The 17,849-nt window shown below is 36.5% G+C and overlaps 1 protein-coding gene across 2 annotated transcripts in view; it reads left to right on the top strand.

Annotated features, from left to right (window-relative positions):
* LOC137286187 (uncharacterized) overlaps nt 1-17,849 on the top strand; it is a 30,290-nt gene that overhangs the window by 3,311 nt on the left and 9,130 nt on the right. For both annotated transcript variants that reach the window (XM_067817895.1, XM_067817894.1), the window contains exons 2-3: nt 1,031-1,579; nt 10,671-11,014. In XM_067817895.1, coding sequence (XP_067673996.1) covers nt 1,036-1,579; nt 10,671-11,014 — 888 coding nt within the window. In that variant the 5' untranslated portion in view covers nt 1,031-1,035. The remainder of the gene's footprint in view (nt 1-1,030; nt 1,580-10,670; nt 11,015-17,849) is intronic.

Below are 17,849 nucleotides of genomic sequence, written 5' to 3' on the forward strand. Positions count from 1 at the left end.
AAAATTGTAGAAAAGAAAGTATTGTAGTTGGGATGGGGGTTAGTGGGACTGATTTCGAAATGTTTTGTATTGCCCTGCCCCTTTTTCTTTTTTCATAGGTGTCCATTCACCACCCATCTGTAACAAAGGACCAGTCCTTAATGACTTGAAATTTCACATGTATGGACAGTAAGAAATTATGTTGAAACATGCAAAAGCCAGCTTCAATTTTTGACAAACCCTGTGAATTACAGTAAGGAAAGAGTAAGGTGTGTATAATTTTGGAAGCAAATCAAACTGAAATTATCTTTACCAGGTCAGTGAACATTGTAGGCAAAATTATGTGTTTTCCTTGTGTGATGATACAATAAGGGATACATGTGGGTTTTTGTAGAACAGACTGTGCCCTTAGATCACACAAAGCATGTTTCAACAGGCAATAAGGTTTCTATTAGGACCCTGGAGTAAGCTATGCATGTCCTGTCTTACCATATATTGTTGCCTTTGACATTTGTTTTCAGTTTTAGAAGTTTTTTAAAGATGGCTATGAATTTAACTGGGGCTTATGATGTAGTCTACACCATGTTTATGTTGGGGAAAATCCTTTTATTGCTTCTCCAGTCCTCAAGAGCTTGTGATTTTTAACATTAAGCATGCTTAAAGGTCTCTAAAGATACACAAACGGCTTAAGTGTATGTTTCAAAAATTTAAATGCCAGTCTCTTGGCAATCCTACAAGAGAGTCAGTTAAATTATGAGAGTTAAAATTAGTTACAAATTGTTAAAGGAATATCACCTTACAATTATGACATGAAAACTATAGTAACCTGTAACAGCTTTCTAGAATATGTTTGAGAATAATGAAAAAGCATGCATTTCTTAATTTCTAAATCGTTTGTTAAAGTCCACAGTTTCTAACGACATGCAAAGCTGTCAAGCTGTTTCTGAATTATATTGTCATAGCATGATGTTTATGTGTGTGTCTTTCATGTTATAGCTAACTCTGAAATATGATTGCTGAGTAACAATTTCTTGTGTTATTTGGTTTTCAGACATTATGAATATACACAATCAGGGACCACGTCAAGTGTTTCTTTACAACCACGGACGCACGCACTGGACCCAGGGAGGTCCCATCTTTTATGATCATAGACGTATCAATCATCAAGTAGCAATCGGAACTGGACAATTTCAGGGACAGTGGTTTCGTGGCCCCGTAGTTCCAGCTGGCCCACAGAACTCTCCTCCATTCCAGAATTTTCGCGTGAATATTTCATGGAACGGCCCTCTTAACGGCCCCTTTCACAACAACCTGAACATACATTTTGGCAGGAACTTTGTCAATCGTGTTCACTATAGAACAAATATGATCGGTGGAAGACAGGCACCCCAGCCAATGCTGGGGGTTGATGAGGACTCGGAGTTGTGCTTCATCTGTGGTGATTATCTCCAGAACTGTAATGAGCCGGGTGTTCACATGTGTGATGGGGGACGTGACAGGGACAATTCTTCCAGGTGTAATCAAAATGCAAGACATTCATCTGATGCAGACCAAAGGCAGGCAGAAATTAACAAAGACAATAATATCAAGACAAAGTTAGGTGAGAAAAAACATGTAGTTTTGAAACTTGTGTTGCTTGAGTTTGATGGATAAGTTACACTCTCAAGAAGAGAAAGGAGATCAAAATTAACACCAAAATGTAGTAAGTCCCCAGTACCCTATGCCTTTTGTAAGAACCAACATGCAGATGATTTTAGTTACTGGTTCCAACTCTGGGGATTCTAAATGGAAAAGGTCCACAGATGCCATTGTGTGATTTACTTGGTTGATGTCATTTCACTGTGTTCCAATTCAAGTTTCATCATTGCTCATCAAATCATGCACTGGTTTAGACCAGTAAAGATCCGGGTTACAATTAGCCTTCATCACCCAATGCTTATTGTAAGAGGCAACTAATGGCACTGAGTTGTCCGACACACTGACTTGGTTGAAACATGTTATTGCAGTGTTCACGATTCATGTTTTAAAGTAACTGAACATTCGGTCCTGTAAGTTTCAGCTGTCTCTCTGACCCACTTGAAGTCAAAGAACCCATAGAATAAAATTAAACAGACATTTCTGATTTAACATTTGTTATAATTGGCATTGAAATTATTAACAAAAATAAGATTATAAACAGTCAACAAGTGTCACATGCCACAAATAACAACTGAAGACAAAGTCATTGTGAAGTATTCAGCGAGAAACTGGGGCTGGCAGGTTGGTGACATCTATCTGACAGTTGGTGAATTGGATTTTTCAGAGGGTCAGATGCTATGCGGGAACACTGTCATAGTATTCCAACTGCGTGGTGCTATGTTCATGTTGTTGATCACCAGGTAGTCTTACCTAGACTCAATTATGTACAGGCCATCATCATATAGCTGAAGTTTTGCTGAGTGCAACGGACATTTAAGGTGTTTTTTTCTATACCAATATTAGTATTTCAGAGATTTCCTAACACATCTGTTCTCCATCAGTAAGTGTTGTGGGTGTGGTGTTGTTGTTTTACCAGCCTGCTTTAAGCAGGAGGATCTCTACTCAGTCCATTCGAAAGGATGAAAACTGTGACTGCACCTTACAAAGAACAATATTTCTCCAACAACATATGTCAACGCCTTATTGCTGTTGACTTCAATGGCTGTTTCAATGCCAGGCATGAGATGCCAGCCCTTTATGCTTTTGGCGTAATTGTTATGATTTTGACCAATTAATTAAGCCATTACACTTAATATGCAGAAATTACACTTTTCTTCTGGTTTTAGGAAAATGAATGAAGTGGATTAACGTTCACAAGGAAGGGTTTCGTAATGCACTAATGTATGGGTTAAGAATGGCCTCACACCGATAGAAATCGCTTATTCTTATAATCATGCTATTTCCAGTCAGTTTGTTAGGAATTAAAGTATCTTGTGTCACCTGACCAATAATTTTTGATGCAAGGAATTTCATAATGATAAGTGACACATATTTCTGTCTAGGATATTCCTTTTGTGAAAACATGCTCTGTATCGAAGTGACTGGCAGACAAGTATTACACTTTTGGGTCTGCATGGCACTTTTAGATATCCAGTATTACACTTAGGCCCAAAATAGGGTTGGCATCTTGGTTTAAGAGTATTCAGACAGTTTTTTGTGTAGTACAAGGTTGAATTGACTTTGATGGGTGGTACATTACCTTATTTCAATGCATGACTGACAGGAGAATGTAAATTGTAATGTATATCAAGTATTGACATTGATTACTTGCAGCATGAAATTGCTGAAATGATACAGCAACATTGGTTAAATCCTCTAAAAGAGCATTTAATTGCAAACAATGGTAGACAGGCTACATCTTAAATATGCTGACCACCATTAACCTATAGTCTGTTTGATTGCACTTGCGGCTGATGAATAGCTCAATCCTCACAGACACAAAATGCAGTAACTGATGAATGTGATAATTGTAATAAATGGCCACATACTGCTAGAACTGCCTGGTGTGCAAGTTGCACTACACACGCTTGTTGATTACCTGGCTGTCCTGCCAGTAAGTGGTCCTTTGTCATAAAAAATAGCACTAAGTGACAACAAAATAATGATTGTTCGTGTAATGTTTATATTTGGGGGTAGAAAATTATGAGAGAAATAATCAGAGTCAGTCTGTCGATTTAATGTGACGGTGCTAAATTTCGTTTTGGTGCATTTATGACATTCATTATGTGTTAGTGAGGAATTCGTCAGTCTCAAATGAAATCAAACAGACTGTATCTGTGATGAATCATCTTACCTCCAATCTGTTTGCTGGCCAGCTGCTGTTAATACTCCACATAGGGATTCTCGATTTGTGTAGGTCCCCCAACAAACAATCCTGGTTGTGAGATGTGATTGATTTAATGGACTGAGAGGTCAGTATGCATGCCTGTTATTGTACCTTGGTAGCATGGATCATTTCTTATGATCACTGGATTGTCAGGTCCAGACACAATCATTTACAAGCCATTATCATATACAGGCAGAATATTGCTGACATCAGCATTGAAGGTAAAGAAACCAAAGTGTAAGTCTCTTAACTACAGGTAGTCTTCACCGTAGTCAGCTGTTCAAGAATTACAAGCTGTTTTGATATTTATTCATACTAGAGTTTAGCTAAACTAATGACAGTGTTTCAAGTTCCCTTGGCCATATTTCCCTTATGTTAAAAATTCAAAATTTTAACTCAGATTTTAAGGAGTTACAACAAAAAGACCCAAAACATTGCTGTTACTACCATATGTTATGATACATGACTGCCATATGTTCAAAATTACTCATGCTCAGACAAATAGAGACTGGAAAATAGACTGATGTTTTAAAGACACCAAATTGGAACTGATTTTTTAAGCATACCAGCATTCTTATTTGAAAACAGTACAAATAATTCCATCCTTGCAAACAGGCAGAATAAATATCTCAATGTATCTGCTTTTTGTAATGATATGACATTAGATGAAGGAGTAAGAACATACTCCAAACCTTTGTGTGGTTCACACTGCAGAAGTTGACGTCCATAAATGAATACCCTCTTCATGTGAACAGATAACTGCAACAGTGTCCAAGTTCCAACCCATCTCTCTGTCACAGCACTACAACGTTGCTCATATTTTCAATAAGCTTTTTCTACGTTGCTGGAATATTTATTGGTTAAGGCCAGTAATTATAGCAGTAATTATAATGTGATCTTGTAAAATTAAGTCTTGACAGACATCAAGAAACAGTACTGATGTACACACAAAGTCATGCATCGCTGACAAAAATGTCCTAAGTCTGTGCATTACATATAAATACACTAAATCAGTAAGTGATCTTATTGTCCAGAACTGAGACATATATTCCAGGAAAACTGATGCCACCAATAAAAAGTTTATTTTTACAAAATGTTAAGTAAAAAAGATACCATTAGCACCAGTCTTCCCAAATCTCGTTGTCTTCTTTCCATGGTGTCAATGCTTACTGCGATGGGCTGTTGTAGTATAAGTTACCATGTTTTTACAAGTTTGATATGGGGATTTATCATGTGTTTGAGTTAAAAGTCAAACGATAACAAATTTCGAAGATGGCAGAAGAGAAGGTGATTTGTGCTGGTTTATTCTGGATGGCATGTCCCATACATTCTTTCTCAGAATTGCCAACACGCTGATAAACGGAGAGAGACAATATGTATACCCTCTTGTGGTCAGTGATGGCCATAATTTCAGCTGCACCGAAGTGACACTTTGACAAATCTGTGGCCCCAGTAGTACAGATTAAGTGGTTTTTGTACAGTGTGGAATCTTATTAGATTGAGTAGCCAACATTGCTTGTCTGGTTGAGATAAAGTGGTCTAATTTAGTAATGAACTATGTAATCCACGAAATGAGGTGATGTCACCTTTTGTGGGCACACGAATGGGTGATGATTGCAAGTGGCTTTGGTAAAAAGACATTTCATGTACAAGTGGAATATTAGGCATTTGCAAGTTATTTAATCAATTATTAAAATCATCAGTGAGTACACAAAATGAAATGATTTTCGCTGCACTTGCCTTATATCCTCGAATCAAGCTTATGCAAGTTTAGTGTTGGCCCCTAAACTTTCAAAATTCTGCCTGTATGAATGTCTTCAGTGTTGTGCAGTGCAGACTAGGGCTGAGACAGGTAATCCAGATACCCGGAAAGGGTGGGTATTGAGTTGGACCCGGGTTCCCATCTCAATATCCAGACCCGTTATGATCATGTGACTAATAGATTAAACAATGTAATATGATATTCTTTCATGATGAAACAGTTGTGTTGTCTTTGAAGATTTAGGCATAAAATATAATACAAGGTTGAGGTGTCCTCTGGGCTGAGGAATATATTGCTATTTCTTGTAAGTTTGATGTCAGGAATTCACATAGTGAGTATTGGGGTAGAGAAGGGTAACAGGGTTCGGGTACCTGGGTAAAAAAATTTGGACCCGTCCCAAGCCACTTAATATACTAAAAAATTAACCTGGTATGGATTGTTATCAAGCCTTGTTATGAATGGATTGCTTAATGCTAATTGCACATACTTGTCCCACTGACAACACAGATATGATTTTCATGGGTATATTTTGATGGTTAGATGTATCTCTCAAGTATTATGTAAAGTTGCTTAAAAACATATTCATTGAGTCTTTGTTGAAGAAGCTAGATATCTGATAAATTCCCGTCATACACATGCATTCATTTAAAATTCCTCACAAGTCTGGGATGGACTGCTTCTACAACCATCATGATTTCATAGTTTTCTTTGTGATGTCACACGATAATCATTCACAAAAAAACACATCTGTGAAATAGCTAGGTATGTAGGATTTTGCGACATCATGTTGACTTTTGCTCAAGTTTAAATTAAGATAGGGTTGACACCAGAATTTCAGGGTCAGTTGGGTCGGAACCACAACATTTGGGTTGTTTTTGGCCTCATATTGAAGACAGTGTTCAATTCCCCCCATGGGCGTAGTGTGTGAAACTCATTTCTGGTGTCTTTTGCCATGATATTGCTGGAATATTGCCAAAAGGATCACTCATTTTCTTGTCATGCTATACACAAAAACCGCATCATATGGACATTATGAAGCTGATACATCAGCAGCTGTTCCATGTGACAGACTGACTTCTAATATAATAGTCGTAGATGAACAAAAACCCTATTTCGGTCACAAAGCTCCACGATAAGATGTGCTTTTGTGTAAAGTACTTAAAAAGGTGTCTACCTGATGAATGTTTGGCTTCTACTTGAATTGTTCACAATAATTAGTAAAACAACTCTCATTTTTTCAGCTTCAGTACCCTCATATAAATGTCTTTGTACATTAATATTCATTTATCACATGCAGAGTCACCTATTCATTAATGCTAGCTAACCGCTGAAGAACTGGTTTAGAACTGATCTTCAGTAACCCATACTTCTTGTAGGAGACGACTAACAGGAAAGGATGGTTAGGTTCATTGCCTTGGTTGGCACCTGTCATGACATCCCAGTAATTATTATGTACATAGATTGATTGTAGATTGTTGGATTGTCTGGTCCTGACTGGATTATTTAGAGACTGCAACATATAGCGGGAATATTGCTGAGTGCAGCGTAAAAGTAAACACACCCACTCACTCATTAATGCCACTGCAGAGGATATTGCAGAGCTATGAAGGGTCAAAGAAAACACTATGAGGCGAATGCGATATATTTATATATATACAGTAGTAAATATGAATATTTATTTATGGATACTTTGTAGTTCATATCTAGGAGTTTTGATACTTATAGTAAACATGTCACTGTAAGTGTAACATATTCATAAAATCGTGTGAGTATGTAAGTAAAGTGAAACAGAACTACAGGTTCCATCTTTCTTATTGTAATGGACATGCACTACTGATGTGGGATTATGTGGTGTTACAGTAGTAGCATGAAAGAAGAATACCAGTGGCTTAGGATTTCACTCACTGATGAACTTGACAAACAATGAAAATGCTAAATTTGAATGTGAGGTTGGCATTGATCTACAAGTTAAAGTTTTATCTTGTATTTAAATGAAGCGCTTGTATTTAGATAGATGACAAAGCTTTAATGAGCAATGTGTGAGCTATTTACTTACGCTACAGGATGTTCCATTTGTCCCTGTGAAGAGATTCCAAAGGCTAAACTATTATTACTACATGTTGAAAATTAAAAACATGTAAAACAGTACCATTTGAATGGACATCTTTTATCAAAGCATTATTACATTCAAATCTGTCATAAAATAAAATTTATAATAGTTGTACCTTTCAGAACATTTCAAAGGTAAAACTATTATTGCTGCACAGTAAAACCATGCAATTCAACACAGTTGGAAGAGCTGTCTTTTATCATAGCATTGCTGCATTCAACCTTGCCACTAGATATAATTATAATTGGTTTATTCATACATTGTAACAAGCATGGAGATGTGATAGACCAGATAATCGTAGATCTTGTAACAAGTCATCAGATTCAAGTCATTAAATAATAATGGTTCATGTTAGAAATGGGCAGTGGGGTATTAGCTGTACCATTGCATCACTGGATAAACAAAGTCTCTCAAGAACTACATCAGTACGAGTGAGTCATGTAGGAAAGGGGCAGTTGGGTAGCCCAGTGGTTCAAGCATTTGCTTATCACACCAGAGATGTGATTTCGATTACCCACATGGATAAAATGGGTGAAACCCTTTTCTGGTGTCCCTCACTGTGATATTGCTGGAATATTGCTAAAAGGGCTGTAAAATGAAATTGGATCTTGTCAAATAATGATGTTATATTTGGCACTGCTAGGTTTTAAGGTAAGGTTAAATTTAAGTAAGGTGTTAGTTATTGATGTGAGTGAGTAATGTGCGAACAGGTTTTGGTGAGAGATAAGCATGATTTAGTTTTTTGGTTGAGGTAAGGGCCAATGGGTGATAATATGTGAATAGCTGCAGGCAAGTTTCAATCAGAGGTAAGCACCATTAGATTTTGACATGGGGTGTTGGATTGATGATGGAGGTAGGTTTAGCAGTTGATATATCATTTTTTGTGTGACCTTGAGTATACAGTCAGCGGCCATGTTGGTTACCAGGCAGAAGTGTCACAAAGAGGCTGCTTGTGGTTTATATTTCATAACAACAACAGATCCACTATGAGTGAGTTCAGTTTTATGCCACACTAAGCAATACTCCAACTGCACGGCAAAGGTCTATAAATAATCGAGTTTGGACCAGACAATCCAGTGATCAGCAATAGGAGCATCAATCTACACAGTTGGGATAAAATGATGTGTCAACCAAGTCAGTGAGCCTGACCATTTAATCTTGTTATGTTCTTACGACAAGCATGGTTTGCTGAAAATCAATTCTGTCTAGTAGCAGCTGGAGTATTCATTATCTTCAGTGAAACAAGTTTCTGATTGAGTTAATATATCATGACAGAGACCCGTGACTACATTACAGTCAAACAAAATATGTAAGAATGTTAACAGTTATTCTGCTTAGCTTTGATATATTCCAGATTTCATATCCTGCTGTGATGAATTTCCCAAATGCTATGAATATTCAGTTCTAGTGATCATAAATAATGAATTGAATTCATTAAACTTTACTGTTCAGTTCACCAAATCGTAAGATCCCTCATTCTTATATGAATCTTAATAGGCGAACAACTGCACTTCCTTTGTAAAGATTGACTATATATAAATATTATTATACCCCGCCACGCATTTAGTGTGGAACATGGGATATAGTAATGCTATAAGAGTGGAATATCTTTTAATTGTTGACTAGATTCTTTTCATATTTGGGATCTAGGTTTATCACTGTAAAAAAGGTCTAAGTCAGGTTTTGTGACCTTGACCTTCATCTCAAGCTCATAAGGCGACTTAAGTGTTTTACCTGGTCAGCGAGATATCTCAAGAACCGTTCACTTGATTTTCTTCATATTCAACACCGAGCTTTATCTAGGGAAAGTGCAGGATCCAGTTGATTTTGGTGACATTCAGTTAAGTTTCAAGGTCAGAGCGACTGTGTTTTTTAGGAGTATCATACTCTGGTCAAGGTCTAAGTGAGTCTTCAAAATATTTTTGTGTTTGAACGACTACAGAGCAAGATATCAAGAGAGTTTGAGAGCAATGTTTTTGTTGACATTTTACTTCATCTTACACTACGACCCTCACCCTCAAGTTTAATTTGGTAACATGCTGCAGGGAATTATGTCACCTTAGTGACAATACTCGTTAAATACACTGATGATACTAGAAACAGAGTAAACAAGGTTTTTGATGCTCACTTTTACCCTGTTGCATTGGGTACCTTTTTAACGAATAATCAGCGATAAAAATAATCACCTCTAAAAATACAAAATAAGGAATTTATAGCCATTTATGGTTTAATTTGCTAAGCAACTTTGTTTGTAATCCATGATAAGTCCCTGGTTCATATAGTTGGAGAGACTCTTTTTATCTGAATTATCTATTGCTGTTGCTCATTCATAGAATGAAATGGAGGATAAAAATCACCCACTTGTCTAAGGCTCTACAAAATGCTGTTAAGATTGGTTGATTGATTTGTTGCTTCAAGCTGCACTCAGCAGTATTCCAGCTATATGGTGGCAGACTGTACATAATCTAGTCTGGCACAGATAACCCAGTGATCAACATCATGTGTATCAAACTATGCAACTGGGATACAATGACGTGTGAGCCAAGTCAGCAAACTGGACACCCCATTCTATTAGTCATGTATTCAGGGGCAAATGCTGTTTAGAATTAAATTTTTTATTCTGGTCTGATGGTAATGATCACAGGACTGAAGTCAAGACACTGTTTGATTGTGATGGGTTTGTTTGTTAGTATCCTTCTGTTGTTTATTAATGTTCTTGTAATGTATCTGATTATTAATTCAGCCTTTTTTCAGGCTTTTTAGTCATTAATTCCATCTCTTACATTGTCACTACTTCATGTTAAGCAGAAAAAATGAGTTAAAATTGCATGTGAAATGGTTAAAGTATTCATTTTTCTGCATTTTGAATTTGTATTCGTACATCAGCATCTGTTTAACAATTTCGCTTTTCCTATGTTACTAAGAACAAAGACGCAGTGTGCTGCATTTTGCTGAAAATTACTGTTTTCCTTCAGAAACTGTTCTTCAGAATGTACAAGACAGTTTGAAAAATGACTACAAAACGGTATCAGAAGCACTTGAAAAGTACCTCGCGGATCGCATCAGTGAGATCAGCACGATACACAGAGAAGTGAGCTCTCGTCGAGAGGCTCTGACCAAGCTACAACTGGAACTGGAAGCCAGGACCAAGGACCTGGAAGTGAAGGAGAAGAAGCTGGTGGAGTCGCAGAACCAGTTCACAAAGGAAAGGCAACGATGGGTGGAGGACAGTGAGAAGGAGAGGATGGAAATTGCACGTCAGTGGCAGCAGCTCAAGGATGAGATCACACGTATGGAAGAGCTCCATGATGTACAGAAAGTGAGTCCTCCTCATCTTCTTCATCTGTCTGTTTTGGGATGTTGCAAGTTTTGTTTTTATATCTGCTGTGCAGGGTAGGATGTTGGTTGAACCATTAGACAGAGCTTTGGATGGACTTTGTGGTATCATTTCTTTATAAATTGTGTTAGTGTGATCTCAGACTGACAAGATATACAACATGGTAAAGGAACAAAAATGAATCTATGAATTGCCTTAGCTCAGTTTAATGGTTTTGCAAGTATCTTTCTCGCCCGTTGCTTACAAAATCTTTCTTTATCAAAAGAGCTTATCCTGCGAGATTTATTCTTTCCATCCTGTGATTTATTACACATTATATTGGTTGGGTAGATTTACTAACTCATTGTACCTGCTTATTCATTGTTATTGTCACCATATTTATTTGTGCTTTCTGTGTAAAAAACGTGTAAGAAAGAATTCTTGAAGACCAAGATAGTCAAAAAGGTAAGTTTATCCCAGATTGGTGGGAATTCAAAGCTGATATTATGTAATGGTTTTTGTCAGTTTGACCCTGGTAATATAAACAATTCTAGACATTGTAGAAAATGCTGAATCTTTTGTTTCAACGTTGTTACACCTCCATGTCGGAGATGTTGAAACAGGTCATTTGCAGTTTGTTTTATGATTTGGACCCTTGGTGTTTCTGATATATCACCATGTGGGATTTAATAGACAAATGTAAGGTTTGTAGTATTTAGCACAAATGTATACTGTGAAGTCAACCATAAATTTTAGTTGATAGCACACATTTACATTAAACTAGACAGCAAGTCTCATTATATGTCAGTTCGTTAAAACAATAGTTCACTGTGACTTGTTGAGAAGGTTATCAGACTGCAGATATTTGGATCACATGGAAAAAAATAGTTTAAAAGGTTTGCTTGTGACTGTAATGGTTCCATTCTCCACATGGAATCCAGCAAGTGAAATCACTCTTCAATCTAGCGTTAGTGACGTAAGTTTGCTGCAAGTACACACATTAAGGGTGGTTGGTTTGTTCTTTAATACCGCACTCAGCAATATTCCAGCTAAAAGACGGCAGTCTGTAAATAATACAGCTTGGACCAGACAATCGTGTGATCAACAACATGAGCCCCAATCTACTGTATGTGATGACATGAGTCAACCAAGTCAGTGAACATGACCATGAAACCCTCTTATTCACCTCTTCTGACAAGCATGGGTTACTTAGGACCAATTCTAACCCAGATCTTCACAGGTGCACACATGAGGTAACCTGATGCACTTATATATATATAAGATGTTTTCACACTCAAACCACAGGATGTTGGTAAAGAATGATAAGTCTGTTCCAGTGAGTTGCAATAGTTCATACCAATGTCTGATGAGTTGTGTTTTGGATTGATGCCATTATTAGTATCTGCATGCCTAGCACCATAATTGTAATAGCTTCCATTGTGGAAATGAAGGAATATTTGTCAGCCCTGACTGTGAACTGAGAACTGACCATTGCTCAATTTTCTATGGCTTACAGGTAAACATTTCAGTCTAGGTATGAAGGAAACACACTCAAATATGGTGGACAATGTGTATGAGTTTTTATTTTTTGGGCAAGAATTGTTAAACACATGTGTTTTTTACACATGACTATGTAATTGAGATGCATATTTTTTAGCTCATTTGAACCAAAGGTTCAGTGAGCATACATCACTGCTTATGTCAAGTTTGATGTTTTCATTTTTGACAAACTTCTTGCCTCAAGGCATACACTTTTAAAACCTTTGGATATTGTTGAAAGAGGTGTTTTTGGAAAGGCTCCCTTGGGGCCAGTGTGTGAGATAGTTTCCAAATTTTGGTAGTCAGTCAGCTAGCTATGCCTGAAGGTTATCAGCCCACAATGACCCCTTAACAATTCTCCAGCCAGTCGGGCCAGAGATTGTGGAAATTTGTTTGGCCCAGCTGGATTGTTACTAGGCATGGGCTAGCAGACCAGTGGCTCTTTTGCATACTGGTATAAAGTTAATACAGTCTTATAAAAGGCTGTTGGTTGTTGTGGGCTAATTTAACTTGCCACTTCTGCATTTATCCTTGTGAATTTTATACAGTAAATGCAGTGTTGGAATGAGTAATAATGTGTTTATTTTGAAATATGCATACTTGTCATGCTATGGCCTTTGATCTCTGTAATCTTGAATAATTATGATAACCCAGTGTATTTGCATATCTCCTCTAAATCCTCAGGATGAAACAAACAAAGGTGTACAATGTAGACAATGGTTCTCCCAAACCTGTTAATACTATCCATGTGTTTATGGTGTTTCTTAAAGAAGTGAATGAAAAAAGTTTCAATTCTCCATGTATCTTACTGTCTTTTTATCAAATTTTAAAAACTGCCATTGCACATTGTTACTCAAACCCTTCTGAAAGAATCATTTGAAATTTGTGAACATGTCTGAAACAGTGGTATGCTTGAAAATCTGCTTCTGATATTAATCTAGTTCAGTTGCATTCAAACTTTGCTTGGATTGGGTGATACAGCAAGTATGAATGTAAGATCCCAGCTTGTGACAACAGATGGTTGATCTGATACCTAACATGGTTGAGTTGCCAGGTAGTTGGTTAACTCAAAGCCGCTCTTTATGTTTCAATGAATAGCTCAATACCCTGTGAATGTGGTCATTGTGTCAAGACATGCCTTATGTGCACCCTTCGTTAGTATGATGAGATACAAAACTTTGATTTCAAGGATGAGGTATCAGGGCTGCAAGTAAGGGCTGTATTGGCATATGAACAGATAAAAAATATGCATAATATGGTAGGAAAAACAGAAAACATAGCAGATATGCACCAATCAGTGTATGGTCTTAGAATCGTTAACAGACATATATATTTTTAAAAAAATCTTGTTTTATTGTTTATTGACCTGTTTACACAATGTTGTTGTTTTACACATATGAAATGAAACACAAGAGTATTGATGCACCATTAAACTCCATTCAGTGTTCTTGATGTATTCTTAAGTTTTGACAGTACCCCTGTATTAAAAATATAAGAAGTACATACTCCTGATGTTGAAAAAATATCTGGGGGCCTGGTTATTGTGAATGTAAGAATAGATTTAGGTGAGCTTCAGTACCTTTTGACTACGTTGACTCACTGAAACATTATCATTTTCTTATTGTTTTGTACATACTTTTAGGGATCATTTCTGTAGTATGCATCATCATGAAATTAATAATGTTTATCGTTAACCTTGTGAGAAAAATATTTATATCGTCATTTTTTTACCCAATCAAAACATTTTCAAAGATAATTTTCCATATTGGTAGGTCTCAATAAATGCGTATTACGTTTATTTAGATGTTATCATTAATTAATAGACATCAGAATAATGTTTTGAGAATATTTGTCAAAGGATAGTTAATCATTGACTAGAGCTTTCAAACCAGAAAATTAACATTTAAATGCAAAATCGTATTGATAACATGGCTTGAACTTAAAGCACTACATATACAACCTGTCACCAAGATTTTCATGTACGTAATGCTGGGTGATAAAAAACATTAGAGCAGACCTATATGTACTATTATCATCATTATTGAAACAGTTGTTTTGTTGTCCATGGTACTTAGCAAGGTACTGTTAGTCAAGGTACCGTTATCCAAGTTTATGAATATGTCTCAGTTTGCGGACTGAAGTCATACAAGAATATTTTCAACAGTATCTCTGACCTTACCTAATGTTTCAGGTTTTACAGGATTTTGAACTGCTTTGTATCGAAATACCCCACAGATTTCACAAGCAAAGTGTCTGACACACTTGTAATTTTGATTCTAACTCTTGACAATACAGAGATGAAGGATCAGTTTCTGACTGAGATAGCTGTTTGGGTGTATACATGGTGTTTAAGTGTTGGTGAAGAACTTGGATACATGGAATCATGGGTGTGCCTTTCCCATTGAACCCCAGGATTATATATGTTGTGGAAATCAGCTTCCAGGCAGCATTACACATAACCAAATATTCCAGGAATATATGTCACTTGATATATACAATATCATACATACAAATAGTGTGATAAGTTCAGTTGTTACACCGATAAACAGTGTTGCAACGTATAGGATGGAACTTTAAGAAGCTCTGAAGACTTGAGGACCAATGATGAAGAGGAACCTATGTAGAGCCCCAGGAAGATGTCCATTCCATCATTTGTGAAGTCCCATGTTGTGAAGACGCTCAGCTAGTTGTGGACTTTACTACTTGTCCTTTTGGATTCAGATTTCACTTTCCAACACCCACCATTGCACAAAGAACACGTTTGAATGATTGGCAGAGAAATGATTGCCAAAACTTAATCAGTCAGATCTAAGGAAGAGTTCCTTGTATGTTGGTCATTATTCCCAGAATCAAGTCTTTAGGCGCCGATGAGGTTGCATTGCTGCCCTTATTGCTGAACAATCCGAGGCTTTCCTTGGTTAAGGTAAATTTCTCGAATCATTTTCAAAGACAGTCATGACACACATTCATGAACTTTATTGAAATCTAAACAACATACATTCTAATAATTGTGTTCTCACCAACAGCAGAAAATGAGAAGTGATGTTATTTTGTTAACCTGACAGTGAAACACAAAAGTTACATACATGCATATGACTCAATTGATAAGCATGATAAATCAGAGATGCCAACTGATATGATTCTATAATATTTGTTATTCAAAATACCCATAAAATACACAGCAATGATTTCAGTAAAATCATATGAATTCTTTAAAAAATACATGAAATTTGATATTCAGCAGTGTACACATCATACACAATACATTTCAGCCATTATTAATTTCAGTCTCAAGTTATGTGTTGATACTTAGAACTGATTTAGATGTGTATAATGAATATAGAATATCTAGATTTTTATTAAATAGGAACATTCTTTGGCAAAAATACTTCCTGGGCTAAATTAGGGTTGGCATCAGTAGTCATCAGTTCAACAGCATTTATCACAAAGCAGCGTTTTGGCACTGTATTGATCATATTGCTTTGAGCTGTTTCAAAAGTTTGGTCACTGTTGATAATGAATATTGTCCTAAGAACTTGTGGTACCATGTTTTTATGATAGTTGCTTAATGTTTTTTGCATATAGGAATGAACATCAGCTATCAGCATTTAGGTAAGACCAAACTTGTTCAGGTAAGTTCTTATGTTGATAAGTAGACACTTTCCCATCCTTTCAGAGTCGACTACAGTAGGGCTCTCCTGCAGGAAGGTCAATATGTTTTTAAGTTTGCTGTGAAACTGATAAATTTGTAATGTATCATCATCGAGTTTGTACGGTTTTTGAAAAAAATGTTTGAACACTACACGCAAAGTGTCAAATGTTACACATTGATAACAATGTTTTTTCTCATCTTTGGTGTTGATAAGAGAAGTTAACATGGTAATTTGTAAGTTTTGAAGAGATGTTTTCCACCCTACATTGAGAACATTTCATGAAGTTGGATTTGAACATGCAATATGTGGTGAAGCTGCATGGAATATGGACTTCAACATTTCCATTCAAGTTAATGCAAATCCACTCAAAGCCCATGTATAATAAATATCTGATACATCTCACAGCATTGGCTCTGTAAGCTAGATGTCACTGTGACCATATTTCGAACACCATTGTTAGTGAATACACAGTAATGCCAGATATAGTTTCTGTTACTTTGTTGATGTAATATGCCATGAGGTCACAGCCTTTTATTGTTTGAAATGTTTACAGTGCTGACCTCAATACAAACCTCAAAATAGATGCTACTTCCCCTCCATTGTTTGTATATCATAAGAGGGTATAACATATATAATATACAAAGGACTTATATGTATGTGTGATCATATTGATACAGATGGTGACCGTTGCTCATACAACTGCAGACATTATCACTGCAGATTTACAAGTCTATGCTCATGTTTTTCTAGATACCATGCTCTTAATGACGTATATTTTTCAGCCACCATCTACAGTGAACAGTACATTGGTGATGCACGTATATTGTGTTATACCAATTTTATTGTTCACACTGCACTGCGATTCGTCGATCTTTTCCTGTATAAGATGTTTCCGATTGTGCAACTGTTCGTACACTTTGTATAGGTCAAGTAAGTTGTTATGTAGTGAGCCAGAAAATATACTGATGTACACAATATCGGCATAAGGATTCTGCAAAATTATTTTTTGGACACTTTCACAATTTTGTTTTGAAAGAGTGAAGAGTGTTTTGTTCTCAGGCAGCAGTTATTAGCTCACATGGAACAAATGTTCAAATCAGCATCTGCCTTGATCTTGTCTCTAGTGTCAGTTGATATGTATGTGTTCAAATGGATGTGACAATGGAGTGGGGGGTGTCAACAGTTGTCTGAGACACAGCTGTGTGCAGAGCAGCACATCCCTTAGCACTAGCTGCAAGTAAAGTATCATCTTTGAGATATTGATCTTGAAGGTTACTAAATGCTGGTGTTGGGAATTGGTTGAAATCTCACAATTGATGATCGGTTCAATTCCAACGAGCAGTCATCAAAAAAAAATTAGTTAGCAGTATTTTCAGATTTTCCTTGTTCAGGTTCTTTTTGCGTATAAGTGTTGCAAATTCCTCCTTTGAGGTGTTGACCAGCTTGTCATGAATGTAAACTTCTCATAGCCTTAAAAAATATTCAGTCATGACTTTTCAAATAGGAAAGTGAGTTTTCAAAGAATGAAACATGTTTTCAGGCCCTGACAACTTCTAAAATACCCTCTGTTAAGATATGCTCTCACACAAAAACAGCAGTTCCATTATTGTTTGTGTTTGATTATGAGAAATGTGATCAATTGCTGG

This window comes from Haliotis asinina, chromosome 6 (assembly GCF_037392515.1).
Source record: "Haliotis asinina isolate JCU_RB_2024 chromosome 6, JCU_Hal_asi_v2, whole genome shotgun sequence".
Taxonomy (NCBI): domain Eukaryota; kingdom Metazoa; phylum Mollusca; class Gastropoda; order Lepetellida; family Haliotidae; genus Haliotis; species Haliotis asinina.